The following is a 17,802-nucleotide window of genomic DNA, read 5'->3' as shown; positions in this document are numbered from 1 at the left end:
ACGAGAAAGCTTAGCCAAGTAAGGGCTAACTTAATCCTGACGTCTAACCGGCATACGAACCGCTTAATATCCTTTTATCAGACCGTAGCACTAGCTGCATATATTTCCCTACTTTTCGGTCAAACACGTCTTGGTATTGGATCGCGAATAGCCTACATAATACCTACGTTAGCCCTATGAGGAGAAATCGGCTGCCTATCCACTGTCTGATCGCATCAGCATCAGATGAAGGCTACATACTCGCTTCGCTCGACTCAGCTAAGTTTATAACACTTGCGTAGCTTGCGGAACTACTGGCGACGCAGCCCTTGCCGAAGGCACCAGCGTAGTCGGTATAGCAAGCGACGGCGGTGTCGGTATGACCAGTGCTCTCACGTGCGCAGGCGCGGTAAACGCGTAAACGCCAGTGGCTGTGGCCGTGATAGGGCCGGGCTTCGTCTGGCTCACAGGGAGCGCGCCACTGTAAAGGGCCGGCTACAAGATGTTAGCTTCGATATGAAACCGCAAGTGCTAATAATAGGAACTTCGGATCCGACTTACGCCTGGGATCACATAAGCCGTCGGATGCGAAAATAGATCAAACTTGATGCCGGGGTCGTCGGCCTTGTAGAACTCGGTGGCGGGGATACCAGCGGGATTCGCGGTGCCCTTGCTGTCGATGGCGAGGTTATAACAGAACGGGTAGCTCTGGGCGCCGTTCGCGTTGCCCGCGACGTGCAGTGCGATGATTTCGTGTCTTAGGACATAGTTTCCAGGCGCGATGTCTTCCGGAATCCGTACGAACCAGCTGTTATTGTTGTTGGCTAGGATGTTAGCCGCCCACAGGTCGCTGGCCTTGTCTACCCATCCGGCCTCGCCGATCTTGAAGAACTTGAGCTTTGTCTTGTCGACGGTTTCCTTTTTCGAATGATTAGTCTAGTATCAATATTAAGGGTTTTCTCGCCGCAGGATAGAGCTAGCCAGAGCAATATAAGGCTAGCTCACGTGCGAATAGGAGACGTACGCATGGCCCGTTGCAATTTGCGAGGTAGTCGAGGACCGGTCCCTTGTGCGACGCCGGCCACGGCGTCCACTGTACCTCAATTACGTCGCCTCCCTTCACGGGAGCGGCCGCACCTGCCGGCTTGGCACCGAGGTGGCATACCATATCCGGAGTGTTGAATTGGTTGGGTGCGATGAAAGTATTTCTACATGACTCAAACATCAGCTAATGCCTCTGATGCATAGTTACGATCGGCATGGTGGTGATTTTAGGTACATACTGTAAGTCGTCCGGGACGGACCATCCTACCACCGTAGGAAGTGGGTTCTTCCATTGATAACTCGGATTATAACCATCGTAGCTATACTCAAGCGTCAGTCATACGAGTCAACCACGGGGGTACAGATTTCTTTCTTCGCTTACAAGGTGCTATCTATTACAATTGCACTAGCGATGCCGTGAGCATGTACGCCGACAGCTGAAAGGAGAGCGGGAATAACGATAGAGGGTATAATATTAGAGAACGCCATCGTTATAGAGGATCGTCGCTGCGCGCCAGATGATCTACACTACACAACAGGAGGATGATCATACACGTACGGTTTATCCCGGAGGACTATAAGTATACCAACTCGAAAGGCAGCCAGACACCACGACCTGGCCCCGGCGAAGCTTCTCGGGGTATCCTACGATGGAGTGCTCTTCATAACGAAGGATCCAATCATATAGGCATGTTCATGTCCGTACCTCCGTCGATCTGCTTTCGACTCTAGAATCCGCGTCACGATGCAATGTCCAAAGGTCTAGAACCAATTAGAGCCCAACATTTATATCAGCATCTCATCTTCCCGCAGCGAGAAGCTTCATTCCCCACACGACAGATTCCAAATTCCGGGGCTTCTCTGCCCGAATCAATAACGGGTCACAACCCCATGGGGTTCAAATGCGGGAAAGCTAGGCTCTGGAAAATTGGTCATTGGATGCTGTCTTGGTCAAGCTTTCCGTCTAGCCGGCGGCTATATTCGACTGACAGGGAGGCTAGCCACATGATAGCTCTCAGACCGGCGGACCTATCCTTCGTGATTTCTAATTATGTTTTCTCTAGCTAGAGACGCCAATAGTCATGAAGATTTGACGATGCAACCTAATTTGCGTATGCATTTTAAGATATAGGACTACCTCGGCTCATGTGTTATTAATATCCACGGAAGTAGATTGGTTGGTAGGTAAATTTATGATAAGACATATGAACGATATAGGAAGATGAGATAACTCACAGGTACTTCAGGTAGTTTAACAACTTCCTAAACGGGCAAGTTCATGGAAAGTTGAACCTATGAGAGAATAGGGCAGTCATGATAGGTCTACTACAATTCTCAGCTCTAGTTCTCAGTGGTAAATTGCGCATACCGAAATAATCAATCTAGTGCATTATTTCTTATGTGTAAAGATTACATGTACCCATTGCTACTACCTAATGAAAAGAAATATAATATGATCGATGAGTCAGTCGTAAGAGATGGTAAAAATAAACTTTTACCAAAAGAAGACCAAAAAAAAAGAAAAGCACAATGCCGAACTTGAAGAATGATATCGTAAACCGTCAAAAAGATGCTCTCGATCGGGGAATCGAACCCCGGCCACCTGCGTACTTGTGCGATGACAAGCAGGTATCCTGACCACTAGACCAATCGAGATGATATTTGACATTCTGAGGAATGCCGATTTCCTAGTGCGGTGGATGAAAACTCGCTGCAAAGTAGCGTCTATATCGTTTGCAGCACTAGGAAGGAAAATGCCGCAACCCGGTTGGATGGGATAGGCGCTAGTGAGGTGCTACATGAAAGTACCTGATGTACATACATTATGTATGTATCATCATGGGCCTAAGGTTATTGGAACTAGAAGGGTGAATATGTCCTATTTCAAAATAGTAAGATATTTGTTTAGTAAGTGGAATAGAATCATTGATGTTATAAAGAAAAAGAAAATCAAATCTATTAGCCTATAGTTTACCATTAACCAGACTTGGCAATATCAAGAAATGAGCATTCGCTTCGTTAGATATCACAGACAGCGAATCAGCAGTAGTACATAGTAGTCATAGCAAGCTCGTCATCACAGAAGCTCCAGCACTCTTCAAAGTTCATATACACTCAAACAAGATAGACATGGGACAACGTAGTAATAATAAAAATACCATTCATTCATTCATAAACCCGCCTCAAAGGCGTTCTCTATTGCCAGCACAAAGTGCGCGTCGCATATGCAAGATCGATCCATGCCGGGCTATACATAGGTAGTCGCGAGCCTTGACTTTATACTATATCATACCTAGGTAGGTACCTATGTAATTCCCACGGCCCTGCCCTGCCCTGCCCTGCCCTGCCCTGCCCCCGGATCGTTTCATCGCTCATCATAATAACGGAGTTGTAGGTAGGTACTCGACGAAGCTACAAAAGAAAGCCGGCTGCATAATACATACAACAACACACGCCTGATGCAAGACTGTCTGCTATCGTAGGCCTTAAACAGAAAACATCTATCTATTCGTCGCCAAGCAGCGGGGGAGTACTCCAAACCACCGCGTCCTATTGTCATGCCAAAATGTTGTCGTCGTTGTTGTTGTTATTATTGTTGTGGTGGTGGTGGTGGTGGTGGTCTGCGATCGCTTACTCGGCCACCTCGATGCTGCGCGACTCGCCGTCGACGAAGCCCGAGTTGACCTTCTTGCCCGTCTTCTTGATGGTCTTGAGCACGGTTTCGTAGTCGAGGCCTGGCTTGGCTACGACGAGGGCTTCCTGCTTCTCGAGGGAGACTTCGTAGCTCTGGACGCCTGTTTCGTTGCGCGATTGTTAGCCCATCTAATATGTTTGTCTATTTATTTATTTGTTTATTTATTTGTGTGTGTTCATATAGGTGTTAACGACTTGCTTGCGCGACATAATCATCGCACGAAGAAAGGGGAGAATGAACCGTGGTTTAGACGTAGGACTCCATTGCGGCATCGCAAAAGGGACAAATGGGAAAATAAACTCACCCTCTAGCTTGCCTAGCACGCGGTTAACGGCACCGGAGCAGCCGCCGCAGCTCATGCTGACGTTGAACTTGTAAGTGTGTTCCTGGTCGGCCATTGCGAATGGTAAAGATAGGTATCGGCTTTGCAAAAAGAGAAAAAAAAGATGAGGGGGTATCTTAACGATGTAAATCGGCGGGGTAGTTAGGAAAGTTGAAAGTTGAAAGTTGTCTTGGTTGCGATTCCGAAAAAACCTAAGGATTGACTTTGTCTGTTTACGTACAAGTTGCGATGGTCGGAAGAAGGACAAGCGACGGTTATTATATGCCACTCGGGTAGTATGGTGTATGTATGGTGTATGGTGGCACGGCCGCCCGGGAGTATTAATAATGTCCGTTATGCCCAAGGCAAAAAAGGTAAGTCGTGATTAATGATTAGACCTGATTCCATCGCCCCCGCCTTCAAGTGGGTGGGCTCCTACGCACAAAAGACTCAGCCAAGTATACTACAGTGCGGCGCATTTTATGTATGCCGAATTCACACAGTAACTACCATATGCTCTCCTACACATATGTATACCACGGCTCACAGTATAAGTACTGTAATAGTACATCTGACGCCTATTACCTTACTTGTCGCGTGCTGCCGCAACAAAGAAGACACCTCGCTGTAATATGAAACCTAAGCAAGTTTCCCATCCTCCACCCCCTATTCTTTTCATCCAGATATGAAACCGGACCTGAGTTTTGATTACGAAGAGAGAGAAAGAAAACTTGCTCATTGCAAAATTAAAAATTAGAAACCTAAATCATAGGCAGACGGATGAAGTGTCACAGCTTACTAAATATAGACATCGAGAAGCCGATTTCCACATGTATGTACACATTACCGAGTACTTTTGTACTCACGCCTAAAGTCAGCGGCCTATTCTGTGCAGTGATTGCCTCATGGTCTACGTGATCCCCATTCCCGCATGTGTTCGTCCTGCAGGAACTGTAGTAATGGGTGGCACGCTAGATCTATTTACACATACATTCATCGAATACCGATACCATATCCCAGAAGCATCTCACGACTATGCCCATTCGTACCAATCGAACTAGGCCATACCGGATTTACACTAATCCTGGCATCTCGTCGTCCGTTCCATCCCCGGCATTACCCGCTTCATTTCCAGGCTCTCTAGGATTAGTCGAGTCTCTCAAAGGTATTAAAGGAGGCATCTCGTCATCCGTCCCCTCTTCGTCTGAGTCCTCATCCTGCCATGTTCCGGGCATAGTACCAGGTATATGCCCCAAGGGCCCGTTGGGCATATTGAAATCATCGGCAGCACCTTCGTCCGTATCGAATAGGTTCATGACGGCCTGGAAGATTGTTGACCAGCCGCCAAGAGAAGCTTCATTCTGAGACCCGCCTTCTTCAAATGCATACTCACTCGCTTCGCCATCATCATTACCGCCGTCGTCGTGATTTCCACCTACACCGTCGGCCTCCTCCAAGATGGCCCGTTCGAGATCCGCTTGAATATCCTCAGGTGCACCGGCCAGTCTTGCCTGGGCTAATATTCGCATAAGCTGTCGGCGATCGCCTTGCTCGAGGCCAGCCCTAAGTCGATCTTCAAGTTGTGAGGGAGTCCACGGCTGCTTCTGCGAATCGTACGAGAAGATGTTTTGCTCGAGAGGAGGTGGGAGCGGGTCAAATTCCCAATTAACTGACGTATTTAGCAAGTCGCGCGGTACCAGTCCTATCAAAGAGGGAACCTCTAGTAGGAAGACAAATCGTGCAAGATTGACTCCAACCGTAGGTGGGGATGGGAGCGTTTTGTTGACGTCCGCCCTCTTCGCCTCAGCCGCTACCTCTTTCAAAAGAGATATTGCTTGAGTGTTATCCCATAATGGTTTTGTCTGATGGATGTAGACGTTTGTATGAAGTTCCTCATCTCGGTTGCGCGGTTGCATGCCCCATATGATCTTGGGAACATCCAAGTTGAGTGCTTTGAAGAGATAGCTATACAGCCAAGGCAAGCGCTCCATGCCCTCGACCAACAATGCTTTAGCGCCAGCCATGTCCTTTTGTTGGAGTCTAGCTAGTACGAGAGTCTGCCTAATGTAATCTTGACCGTCTTGTGCCGCATGATTTACATCTAAAATCTCCGAATCGCAAAGGTCAATGAACCACTTTGATTCGCGTGCCCGTATGGCGAGTGGGTGGATAAAGTGGATAACCCCGTACGGATCGGTATGATCTATACTTAGTAAAAGCTTCGCCCATTCCAGTGCCGTCCTGTAGGTGCCCTTCATGATTAGATTCTTAAGGTAATGATATCCAGCCAACCAAAACTGTCGGTTCTCCGGGCGGTTGAACGATAATCTCGCTTTTCCCTGCTCTATCTTCTGTCGGAAAGTCGATAGCGAGACTCGGCCGAAGGTGAAAAGGGCTCGTTCGCATAAGTCTGCAGAAAGCGCCGAATTCTGGTCTTGTTTTGCGATTCTGCTAACTTGGATAAGGCTGGAGACGTGATACGGATGCAGATGTAGAAAATGCACTATATGCATAGGATCGTACATCTGAACGAGGTCAAAGAACGCATTTTCCAACCTGTTGTAGTATGTATCGTGCGCAAAGCGGAACTCAATAGTGCCCGGCAGGCAAGCCACTCCCTCCTTTTCCTCCTTGAACTGTTCCATAGTCAGGCCCTCCGTAGAAGCACGTGGCCATGTTTCCTTGCCAGCCAAAAAGGGGTTCCGTCGCAGCGTTACTTCAGGCAAGCCCTTCCCCGGTACCCCCTTAAGGTAGGTTTCCAAGTCAACTTGCTGGGGTAACGGCTGCCTTTGTCTTCTAGTACGCGTCTGTTCTTGCTCCTCGATCTGAGCGGCAGCGATAGCTTCTCGACCAAATAGGTTGCTCATCTCATTGATTACTCTAAGGTGATACGCATTGATGCTTAGGAGTTCGCAAATTCGCTCGTAAGGCTTGACAATGTTCAGTTGAAAATCATCGTCGTTTTCTTTTCCAGGGTTAGAAAGCTCGAGCTCCCTTAGCGCTTGATCAATTTCGTCTAGTCCGCTTTGCGCAATGGGTTCAGCCTTAACGGGAGCGCCATCTTGCTTCTTAGCCTTCTTCTTCTTTTTCTTGTTCTTCTTCGATGAGCTCTTAGGCGCATCGGTACGGCTGGGTTCGACACTTGGCTTTGTTGTAGCCTCTACTAGTTCGTCTTCCTTCGCGTCGTGGTCGGAATCCTCATCCTGATCATCTTGGTCCCTAAGCGCTGCAAATCCGGAGAATGCGCTTGCTCTCGGTTTCTGGACGGGCCGGTCATCGTCACTCGGTTCGTCGTCCTCCTCGAGAGAATTCTTCGCCTGGAGCTCTTCTAGCTCTTTCTGCTTTTGAAGTTTTCTTAACTGTCTGCTCGACATTCTATATTCTCGAGGTACTCGAATAGTAAGATTGGGGCCTGGATAAAGGAATAGCGTCGTGGAATAATGCGCTGGAAATATTGGAGAGGCAATGTTGATTGTTGACCGTTGACTCAAAAGATTTACCGTTTGCTATGTAATTGATAGTGGGGGTGGGGCCGAACAAGGTGGCGATCATAGGTGATGTAAGGTACGAATTACCTAAGGTGAGGTACTTCTTAAATAAACTTCAAGGCGGGGCTGCTACTTCTACGTATTCATTCTTGCACGAATTACAGGTTACCTATAACAGAGAAGGTTTTACCTACCCCATGCTGCATAGGTAAGGTAGGTACATACCTATATTCCCTCATTTTGCGCTTTTACTTTTTGCTCTCTTGCTTTGACAGTTGTCGATATACCTTCGTTTTCATACTTTTCATCATCTGTCTTGAAGGAGCGAGACACCATTACGCAACACAACTATACTATACTATCAAGCCTCCTTTTATTATTCTACTCTAAATTATATACCTGAATCCTTTTATCCTCTTAACTCTATATCTAATATATATACAAAATAAACATCGGATCTATTAAATTCATGCTCAATCGTTTTCGCATGACATCTGTTCAGTATCACACGCACAACGTTGCGCTAGGATAAAATACCGGAGATGCCAGCATCATCCAGTCCTCGGTGAAATTTATACGACAGGTATTAATACCGCACGTATAAGTTAGTTATCCTGTTTGACATTAATACTTCGCGGTTTGTAGGAGGTTAACTACCTCCGTAACCTTAGGCTTTTCTTGCTTAACTTCGGTGGTGCTCTTGGTCGCGCCCAAAGCCTACATTAATCGTCAGTTCTCAGCTGGATCACACAGAAATAGCAATAAGGGATCGTACTCTCTGGATGTGGCCGTAGATTCCGAACTGGACGGCCGTCATACCTCCCACCATGACCAACCGAGGTCCAATACCGGCGTAGCTTCCGCGTAGGCCAAGCTGACTGACGATGTTGAAGATACGTCGCGCAGTTCCTTCACCTGGTCGCCCCTTTTCCTTGTTGATCTTGCTCAACACCGTATCCGCGGGCTGCGAAACTATCGCGGCTGCCATACCCGCAATAAGACCGCAACCGAGGTTTACTCCCGAAAGTGCTGTGTTCGATGCTGTTTCTTTGTTGATCCAGGAATGCGCTACTTCGAGAGCCTTTTCATACACCACAAACGTCGCCATCGTGTACGGGACCCTATGCTGAAGTCAATTATATGACACGGTTACAAATGATACCAAAACAGGCTTACTGCTTCAACACTATCGGCATGAACCCAGAGTAAAGGCCAGCCATTCCCTCGTGCTTGACCATCCTACCGAATGCGGACAGCATGTTAGGAGCAAATGAAGGTTGGGATACTAATCTAATGCGAACAGCCTCGAATGGGCAAAGCAGAATGTCGCCGAGGAATTCGGCCGCAGCAGAGGAGGCAAGGTATACGGCATTCCGGTTTGCAGCCGCTTTCTCCGGCCCTAGAAAGTCGTTCGTTTGTCTTTTGAAAAATTCGTAGCCGCCGAATTTGAATGCTCCTTGCAGGAAATATCCCGTCACCGTCGGTCCGAATCCCGTCAAGAGGGCTCCAGCACGGTCATTAACGACGATCTGGCGCATTCCGCCTGCTAGGCCTCTATTATATTTAACTGGTTCGAGCTGAACCCGGGTCTTGACCCTGAGTACCTAATGCATCAGCTTTCTTGGCGCAACATATAAACGTTCAATCTTTTCCTATTGGCAATGTCCAATATGCGAAATCATTTTGGCTTACACATCGACTGGAGTCAGTAGGGCATGAGTAAATGAACAGCAGATAGCTCCCGAGAAGGCGTATCTTGCGACCTCCGAAAATTTCATCCCTGAGCTTATCGACAGGGGAGGAATACTGGCGACGCCGTCTGCGACATATTTTACAGGATTACTGTTGTCGAAAACACTGAGGGTAACGGGAGATTCTGGCTTAGGCAAAAACAAACTGTGGAAGAGATGGCATAAGTATCAATCTCGTTTAGGTAAGACAATCATCGTTACTGCATGCTTGCTAAAAATTGAAGTCACCTTTTGACACTGAAAGCGCTCATTCCCAAGCGTCCCAAGATGGAGTCGGCCACCCCTTTCCTCGAATCCGGGTCAACCTCCTTCGCGACCTCCCTAACCGCATCCAGAACCCTGAGATGTTCCTTCTTTAGTTCCTCAAACGAGTTGTCCAGCTGGATATGCCACGGGTACAGGACAAAAACCTGGAAGCCAAGCGCGGACGAAGCGACGGCAAAGTTCGTCAGGGAGATAAGACGCGTGATGATCATTTTGGCGTCGGCGAGGGCGTTGGTTCTATTTCGAATATTCTTCCAGCAAGTATCGTCTGCGGGAGACTAGGTTAGAACATGAAAAGAGTGAGAAGAGAGGTCGGCGACATACAGTGAACTTTGGAGGTAATAGGATCGCGATAAAGAGAGCAGTGCACCTTTATGTAGTGCGCCTTTAGAGCCGTAGGATGTCGAATCTATGAGGACTCCGTCTAGGTATTCTAATATTGTCTAGCCGATATTTTTAATTATACGGATAATCCCAGAAAATTTACAAAGGAAACTGGAGATAAAGCAGAAAAATGGGAAAAATGGGAAAAAAGAATTACGGTCTACCAAACAGGACAGCAGCACGAGAAAAACTCGTAGATAAACCGTCGCGAACCCCTGTTCAGGATTTCATCATCCCTCGTGGAGGGTTTTCCCGAAGAATTTTTTCACCTCGGTCAAATTCTGTCCACGAAAAGCGAGACCGACTTCGGCAACTAGGACCGAATGTGACAGAATGTTTATTACGATACTCTACCTGGGGAGAGTGTCGTGGCTAGATTGGGAAGCTCTGGCGCCAATGGGCATAAAAGAAAGGAAGAGATTCCATTTTTAGGGGTCTTTAGGCTGACAAAGTGGCCTGACAGATCGGAAAGTCACGCCACTAGGTTGAATTCGCCCCGGTTTAAGAAAGCTTGTTTCGCCTTTGTCACGTCTTATTGGCAATTTACTGCAATTTCTTTGAAGCACAAACACGGGTATCGAGGCTTTGAAGCAGGGAGCATGTGCAAGTGGGCCTCCCACGAAGCAGCGTGGGTTGGGTGTGCCGGTGTGGGAAGAAAATAAGGGCAGAAAAGGAAGAATAGAAAGGATCAACTTCAGGGGTCTTTGTTAGGTCTATTAGGTAAGACTCCGATCACCCGTAATTTGCCAATCCCAAATTGTTTGATTCACGAGTCTAGACAAATAAAGTGGATTCGGCTCAAGTTAAAGCACCGGGTACCCACAAACTCCCGTTCCGCCCCGACTTATTTTCGGCATGAAGCCGGCTCTAATCTAGACCGAGACGGAACACCTAGTTAGGAATGTTGCTAGTCAGGCTAAATTGCCAAGCATTTGGGTATAAGTCACCTGGCTGAATCATTCAACCGAAGAGGTAGGTCTCACTAAGTTGGCCGCACCCGGTCATGGGGACTGGGGAAGCTTATTTTTGCTTATCTCTACAGTAGTGTCAATACTATCATCCACTGTTTGAATGGTACCAACTAGCGAGTCACCAACCGGAGCCAACGCGGCGCGCTACCGAGACTACCGAGATATGAAGATTACGAACTCCTGTCTCCTGCTTAGCCCCGCAACTATACAAATAGGTCTGAAGGCAGTGTTGGAGCATATTTTAATTAAAGGCCCCGGGGTGGATCAAACATCAAAGCGACGTGGCCCGAATTGGGAATTGCTATGGCATCTTTCCGTCTAGAGCCGAAAATTATTAGAGACTCTTGAACTATTAGAGACTCTTGAACCTTCTCGGTCTGTATGTACATATGTCAGGCGTTCTTCAAACCCAAAGGAGTCGAAAACCAGATCCGCAAAGGAGCAGCGTCACGTCAGCCACGGGTCTATGTTCCAGTCGATATCATGCGCCTCTCGGAGCGGCACGGTTTCAGTTACGTTACGAGTCGCAAAACGACAAATGCTGTCGCAAAATGTATGACAGGCTCAACTTTCTAACATACATACATAGGGTACGATGTCGCTACTTGGCTTCGATATCGTGGCAATTTTAGAGTGGCAACTAGGAAATACCGGTTGCTCTTCGTTCTTTGGTTAAATCCTACCAAAAGAAGATTACCCGTGTTACTAACTCGTCCATTAGGTAGGTCTAGAGTCTTTTTGGTGGAGGCGCTACGTCACAAATAACCCTTCTATCGGTAGTCTAGCTATATATGTAAGTAGAAGACAAAAGGGAACAATGATTGAGAATACCCATAAATCCGTGAACGTGCCACGAGAATCCCTACTTTATTTTTTCTGTCCACCAATAAGAGGAGCCCTTTTTGTGTTCCTTTGTTGGCACACGTAAATATTCATGATTTCTCGTAATGTTACCCCAGTAACAACAGCCAGGCGATCCCGAACTACCTCCATCCGATATCGTCGGCCCCAGCGATTTGGCCAGACGCGGTCGGAACGATGTGTATGCATAGCTAGCCGGTCCACTCGCCACGTGCTGTCTGGGGGAGGAAGAAAGCTCCCCAATAGGCATCTTTTGCTTTTCTTTCTTTCTTTCTTTCTTTCTTTTTCTCTTTCGGACGTATGTACATGTGTGGTTCCCATGCATGCGAGCCGCTATCCCCAACATAGTTCCTTTTCGAGGTGGAGACGTGGGCCGTAGATACCTACATAGGCGGACCTTGCAATGTGTGGGTGAAGCTTCTGGAACGACATGTGATGGCCCCCTTTTTACGGGGTCGAGCTACACTAGCAAGCAAGACTATGTATGCAGTAGGCCGGTGAGTTGGGGTGTGTAGCGTGGTGTAGTGTAAATGCGGTCAGGTCCCCCAGGTTGACTTGGTTCCGTTTTCGCTTCACCTTGGGGAGGTGTTGGGTTGACCGCGTTTGCGAACTCGTGGGGTTGGGGGTTTGCTGTTAGGTAAGTGTAATGTGTGTGTGTGGCTGCAGTTACTAATTGAGTCGCGTTATCGTGACTGTTAGCCTGGTGATGTATAAGAAGATGGAAGTTATCTCTACTTTGGTTCAGCCTGCTCATTAGATGTCTACTTTGTTTCTCTGCTAGACTGCCCATGCGTTTGGAATGCTGAAGTCAGTGCATGCATATCACTGACCGACTCCAGTTACGATACTGGCCTGCGTTGCTATGTCGAGTTGTTATTGGGGCGTTGCTAGTGTAATTGCATCAATACGGCACTCTACGAAGGACACAGGAGTTGGTTATACCGTAAGAAGGCAGGACGTCAGTGATGAGGTCAAGAGCCGTGCCTTAGCAAGAGGGGACTTAGTAGAGGGCCATACAGTAGTGATGGAGCATCACTACGTAGGATCTACTTATGGGAACGAGGAACTATTCCCGGACGAAGTAAAATCATAGCTCACTGTCACAGAAGATACTTCGGTAGGTTGCGCTGTGCGAGCATAGGAGTGAGTAATAAGAACACAGCTCTGTGGAAATGCGAGGACCTATGAACCTCATCAAGACCCGACCACTGGTATAGCTAAGAGCTCGTAGTCTTAGGTAACTAGTCGATATAGCCCAGGAGTTAGATACGTTTTAACGCCTAGCCCTGCGGGACTATGTATCAAAGGTGCCTGGAATATATGAACGAACATTTCCTTGGCCATCTGTTGGCTACCCCCAAGGAAGGATTCAAGAGACATTGACTACGTATTTATAGCCGTACCAGCCGGGACAAGTGTGACCAGGAGCCGGAATGCGAATTTCGGGCACAGGGGAGCTCTATATAGTACCTAATCAAACATCTCTAGATTAATTACACCTCTATTCAACATTTCTATCACAGCGAAACACTAGGCTAGCTCGCGTATCTCATATAATAGGTTCGCCCATGGTATTCTAGATAGCCACTAGTTCTAGGTAACGAATAATCTAAACTTTGGGAATGGGATATAGTACCGAAGACGAGAATACTTGAAATACAAAACCGATATTGGTGTAGAATAGTTTCGTACATCCCAACTCTCTTCTCTATACTCTTAGTTGGTGGTAGACCGCTACCCCTTTTCTACACTTAGACTGATATAGTACGTGAGGGTTTCCTAAAGGGTTCTTATAGTACAAGATCTCAAAAACAATTTATCATTCCCGATTCTCGTCTACCAAGATTCATTCTTAAGCCCATCATAATCTTGATCGACCACAGTGAGGTTAGTAAACTGCACTTGACTATAAGGGTGTAAGTAGGCCGTTGCTAGTTATAGAGATATAATTACAGTGACGAAGGTCTAGTAAAGTAAGGCGCTCTATAGGGGATTTCGCGAGAAAGCTTATAATCAATATCTACAGGTTTCCGCTTTTCTAAGGGGCTAACTTGTGGTGATCTTGTGCTTAACACACTGAAGGTGCTAAAAGGAGATGTATCAAGCCCCTGACTTCGTACCAAGATATAAAGTTGATGAAACCATCAGAGAGAGTACACATCAAAGGTGCACGAGTTCCAGCTTCTACTTCTATACTCATAGACACAACCCTGCTTGTATAGTAAAGCTATAATTTAGTCTTCTGCTCGTGTATCCCGATTATAGAATATCCTAATTGAAAGGCAGTTTGCATGTACAAGACAACTACCTTCCAAACTTATGTTCCCGTACCTAGCTAAGAACCTATACTAGACCTACTCACGTCGTTGTCATCATAGAACATACCTCTAGAAGCCTTCTGTCATCAATATCTCACGCACTTCCAATATATACCCACTAGACAGACGGGATTAACACGGATTATGCCTACGGTACTATTTAGCTTGCTGACTCAAAGAATATGGCTTAGTAAAAGGGAATAAGATGGTTACAGTAGACTAACAGTATAAGCAGAAGAGTTGAGCAGGCTGCTGTCAGCAGTTAAACCTCATAATCAAGTACCCGTCTACTTTAGGACGGACCTCAGATGATACCTAGGGTATACTTCAATAAGTACTACAAACATGCGGCTCTATTTCATGTAGTTACATTGACTTACTATGATGTGTACCTACTTCTCAAGTTCTCCCAACGACAATCCATCATTACCGTCGAATTGCTTCCAGCACACTAATACGCATCATCGTGGCTTGTTACTGCTATCCCTCAAATAAGCATCCATGAACTACCCTCCGAGGCCTCCCTTAGACATATCCATATCCATATCCGTAGCCTAGCTGCGCATCTTTAATCTTCGGTGACGTCTGAGTAATAACTACGCTCCAATAGCCGTCCTGAACACCGTATCATATCTCCTATTGGCGACAAACAGCCAATCAATCAATCAATCAATCAATCAACACTTCACTACCTAACCGAATAGGATAAAAGTCGCAGGTCCGTAGAGTACATCCCTCAGGGCGCTCTCATCTAGACTTCCATTGTAGCAGATACTTCGAGGCAGACATATGTACCTACATACACACCCCACGATGCAACCCAGCAACCAGACCGAGCCCGAATCAACCGATCGTTACTATGTAGATAGACGAACACGTCGGAGCCGCACGGCTTCTATGGTTCAGTATACGTCATATCGACTCCTCCCTACCCGTACGTGACGTCGCGTCACCCGCGCAATATGTAAACACGAACTACCTACGCTGTCACACCCGGGGCCGAGCGCCCCCCGAACCCACGATGGAAGGACAGCGAAGTTTAGAATAGAGTAGAGTAGAGTAGAGTAGGATACCTTTATCTGAACTCTGACGCAAGGAGGCACGGCACGGCTCGGCTACCGAGGATGATCCCGGTATAAGAGCGAAGGTGTCGTCGCACAAGAGCAACACGTGGCCGAATCCCATGTCCCTTTAACAACACTAACCTAGACACCTGTTTGCCTACCTAATCTATCTATCTATCTATCCCATCTCATCTTTCCCCTCATACGCAAACAAAAAGGCGCTAGGAAATTAGGTTGGTTGGTTGGTTGGTAGGTTGGTGGTTGGTAGGGACATGTACAAACTTCTAATCTCTCTCTCTCCCCAGAAGATCCGACGGCGTGGCTCAGGACCCGTGGAGACGTACATACGTACATACGTTGCTGCAGGGACGGCTGCGAGAGACCACGTTGCAACGTGGGCAGGACAGGACAGGACAGATGCGCGCGCATGCATCGCCGCTCGCGTGGAAACCGTCACATCCAATCGGTCGGGATTTCGGCGCGCAGTCGGGAAAAGGAGGGCTGAGCTGGGGGAGAGGGGGGGCGTGGGAGAGATGCATGTATGTCTACTTACCTACGCTGCTACTACATAAGTATATATTGGGGGCGCCGTAGCATCGCATAGCATCGCATCGCATCGCATCTCTCCGCCAGTTATTACGCGCAGTTACACGTGCCGTCGTACCCAAGCCTAGCCCTCCGCCTCCTTCAGCCTGCCTACCTATGAGGTATATATACTACGTATGTATTAATATATTAATACCTATACGTATGTATGTAACTGTAACTCTAGGCAGGAGACGGGAAGCGTTTGCAGAAATCGGAAAGACAAAAAAAAAGCCCAGCACGAAATTTCTGCGTTTGTGCAAATTTCCCACCCCTTGTTCTTATTTCCCATCCTTCGAGCGCCCGCCGCCCTCCTGCCTGCCTAGTAGGGTAGCACAGGGGGCCAACGAGTTCTGTAAGAGGAAATTTCTCTCACGAATTGGTCGTGTCGGGAAGATCCTCCGCCCGCCCTGTTGAAGAAATAAAATTATCCAGCCCGCCTATTCGCACGAATACTAGAAAAATATAGCTACCTACCTATGTATACCTGCTGCATATTGCCTCGGTGGCGCGGCCGCGTCGGAACGGCACGCACGCGTCACACGTGGTGGTCATCATTATCACCATCAGATGACCGGCAAATGTGTCTGTGTGTGTGTGTGTGTGTGTGGTAGAAATCCCGTTGGGGCTGCAGAAGGTAAAAGGGGGGATGAAGAAGTAGGCGTCTAAAATAAGACTTGTCACAACATGAAGTTGCGGCGGGATGCTTACGTAGAAGAAAACAAAGAAAAAAAGTATCAGCCTGGCGCAGCGTATGTAGTGCAGGTAGAAAGCCAGAACCGAAAAGAAGTTCATAGTAATCTCGCTCGTCTAGATCCTAGAAGGCGGGCGAGCCGCAAAATCACGAAAAAGCTCATTTCCCGGCTCGCATTCGGAAGGCGAGGATCGCATGCTGTTTGTATACCTATACAATACAACACGTACACGGGTGCCTTGCAAGCCCGAAAGGCCGCACCGGCGACTACATCGCTCTCGTGAGTGAGGATCGATCGATCCTCAGGAACCTTAGCCAGCCTGGACGGGGCGGATGACCACCCCCAAATCTCCCTTCTTCCCTCTGGTGGTGGCCCCCCCCACGGCGGAAGATGGGACAGCATCCGAAAATGGGAAGCTGGATTGGCCTATTTCTGGAATTCGCGCGGGCTGTGAATTGAACAATCAGATTACACAAGATATCTCGTTTTTTTTATTTTTACGAGTGTGTGTGAGTGTGCGAGTGTACGGCGTAATGATCAACCATCCCTGGAGGGAGGGGAGTCATGGCATTTGGCCATGGGATAATGATGCATTATGCATTTCTCAACGTCGCAGCTAGCGGGATTCGCATAGCATAGCATAGCATACAGCAGCAGTATGTAGCAGCAGCAGCAACCTTGAACGGTCCAGGGATCTTTTTTCTTCGAAATTTCCCGTCTTAGACTACTGCAGGGGAAAGCGGCCTTTCGAACGCGGGAAGGGCGCAGTACCGTGTACGGGGAACGCGCCCTGATGCATTGTACCCTATGTCATATTGACGCAAGCCACTGGGCTGCATCCATGTACCGAATGTACATACACATAGGTAATGTACGCATATAGATAGGTACGTAGAGTAAATATAGGATTGTGTGTCCCCGTGCCGAGAACTTTTTTCTTCTTTTGACGAGACCGAGACCCGAATGGAATGCGACGAGATAGTGTTTCTAATAGTATGTGTTATATTATTACTGCCTCGGTGCCTTTTTTGCAAAAAAACTCGGCCGTATTCTAAACACTTGCGCATGAGGTCGCCGAACGTAAAGTAAAACCCAGTGTAAGTCAGTCAGTCAGTCAACGTTGGCAGAGGCGCAGCCCGGATCAATATAATCTTATGGAATGGGATGGATCGTTGGGCGAGAGAAATTTTTTATTTCGAAATGAGACGGTCAGGGACAGCAATAAAGAAAAGAAAAGAAATATGACAAAAGACGAAAAAAAAAAAAAAAAGAATAAGCCGAGCCTGCCTGTAAGGTGTAAGGTTAGTGGAAGGTACCGTGAATTAGGGCGGTCGTTCCCGAGACGGGGGTCTCCACTTCCCCTTATCATTTCCTCCAAGCT

The 17,802-nt window shown here is 47.5% G+C and overlaps 4 protein-coding genes and 1 non-coding gene across 5 annotated transcripts; all 5 read right to left on the bottom strand.

Annotated features, from left to right (window-relative positions):
* Positions 1-222: 222 nt before the first annotated feature.
* F4817DRAFT_179689 (glycoside hydrolase family 61 protein) lies at positions 223-1,642 on the bottom strand. The gene is made up of 5 exons (XM_049298330.1): positions 1,406-1,642; positions 1,263-1,343; positions 1,004-1,187; positions 541-897; positions 223-474 (listed from the first exon to the last, which is right to left on the bottom strand). Exons 1-5 carry the CDS (start codon positions 1,510-1,512, stop codon positions 265-267), a joined length of 939 nt encoding a protein of 312 aa, XP_049162979.1. The 5' UTR covers positions 1,513-1,642; the 3' UTR covers positions 223-264.
* A 954-nt stretch (positions 1,643-2,596) lies between these two features.
* Positions 2,597-2,679, bottom strand: F4817DRAFT_t16. The gene has a single exon. It is a non-coding gene; the product is annotated as a tRNA-Asp (tRNA).
* A 634-nt stretch (positions 2,680-3,313) lies between these two features.
* On the bottom strand, positions 3,314-4,419 carry F4817DRAFT_325567 (uncharacterized protein). Its single transcript, XM_049301783.1, has 2 exons — positions 4,023-4,419; positions 3,314-3,818 (listed from the first exon to the last, which is right to left on the bottom strand). Exons 1-2 carry the CDS (start codon positions 4,114-4,116, stop codon positions 3,655-3,657), a joined length of 258 nt encoding a protein of 85 aa, XP_049162978.1. The 5' UTR covers positions 4,117-4,419; the 3' UTR covers positions 3,314-3,654.
* A 266-nt stretch (positions 4,420-4,685) lies between these two features.
* Positions 4,686-7,559, bottom strand: F4817DRAFT_325565 (DUF654-domain-containing protein). Its single transcript, XM_049301782.1, has 2 exons — positions 5,016-7,559; positions 4,686-4,872 (listed from the first exon to the last, which is right to left on the bottom strand). The coding sequence occupies exon 1, from the start codon at positions 7,412-7,414 to the stop codon at positions 5,114-5,116; it is 2,301 nt and encodes a 766-aa protein (XP_049162977.1). The 5' UTR covers positions 7,415-7,559; the 3' UTR covers positions 4,686-4,872; positions 5,016-5,113.
* Positions 7,560-8,025: 466 nt separating this feature from the next.
* On the bottom strand, positions 8,026-9,934 carry F4817DRAFT_179642 (mitochondrial phosphate carrier protein). The gene is made up of 7 exons (XM_049298329.1): positions 9,868-9,934; positions 9,508-9,811; positions 9,221-9,424; positions 8,705-9,124; positions 8,304-8,649; positions 8,216-8,245; positions 8,026-8,142 (listed from the first exon to the last, which is right to left on the bottom strand). Exons 2-7 carry the CDS (start codon positions 9,753-9,755, stop codon positions 8,134-8,136), a joined length of 1,257 nt encoding a protein of 418 aa, XP_049162976.1. The 5' UTR covers positions 9,756-9,811; positions 9,868-9,934; the 3' UTR covers positions 8,026-8,133.
* Positions 9,935-17,802: the final 7,868 nt, after the last annotated feature.

Source organism: Daldinia loculata (genome assembly GCF_022478755.1).
Source record: "Daldinia loculata strain CBS 113971 unplaced genomic scaffold F4817scaffold_4, whole genome shotgun sequence".
In the NCBI taxonomy this organism is placed as follows: Eukaryota; Fungi; Ascomycota; class Sordariomycetes; order Xylariales; family Hypoxylaceae; genus Daldinia; species Daldinia loculata.
This window is presented reverse-complemented; position numbering and strand designations above follow the sequence as displayed.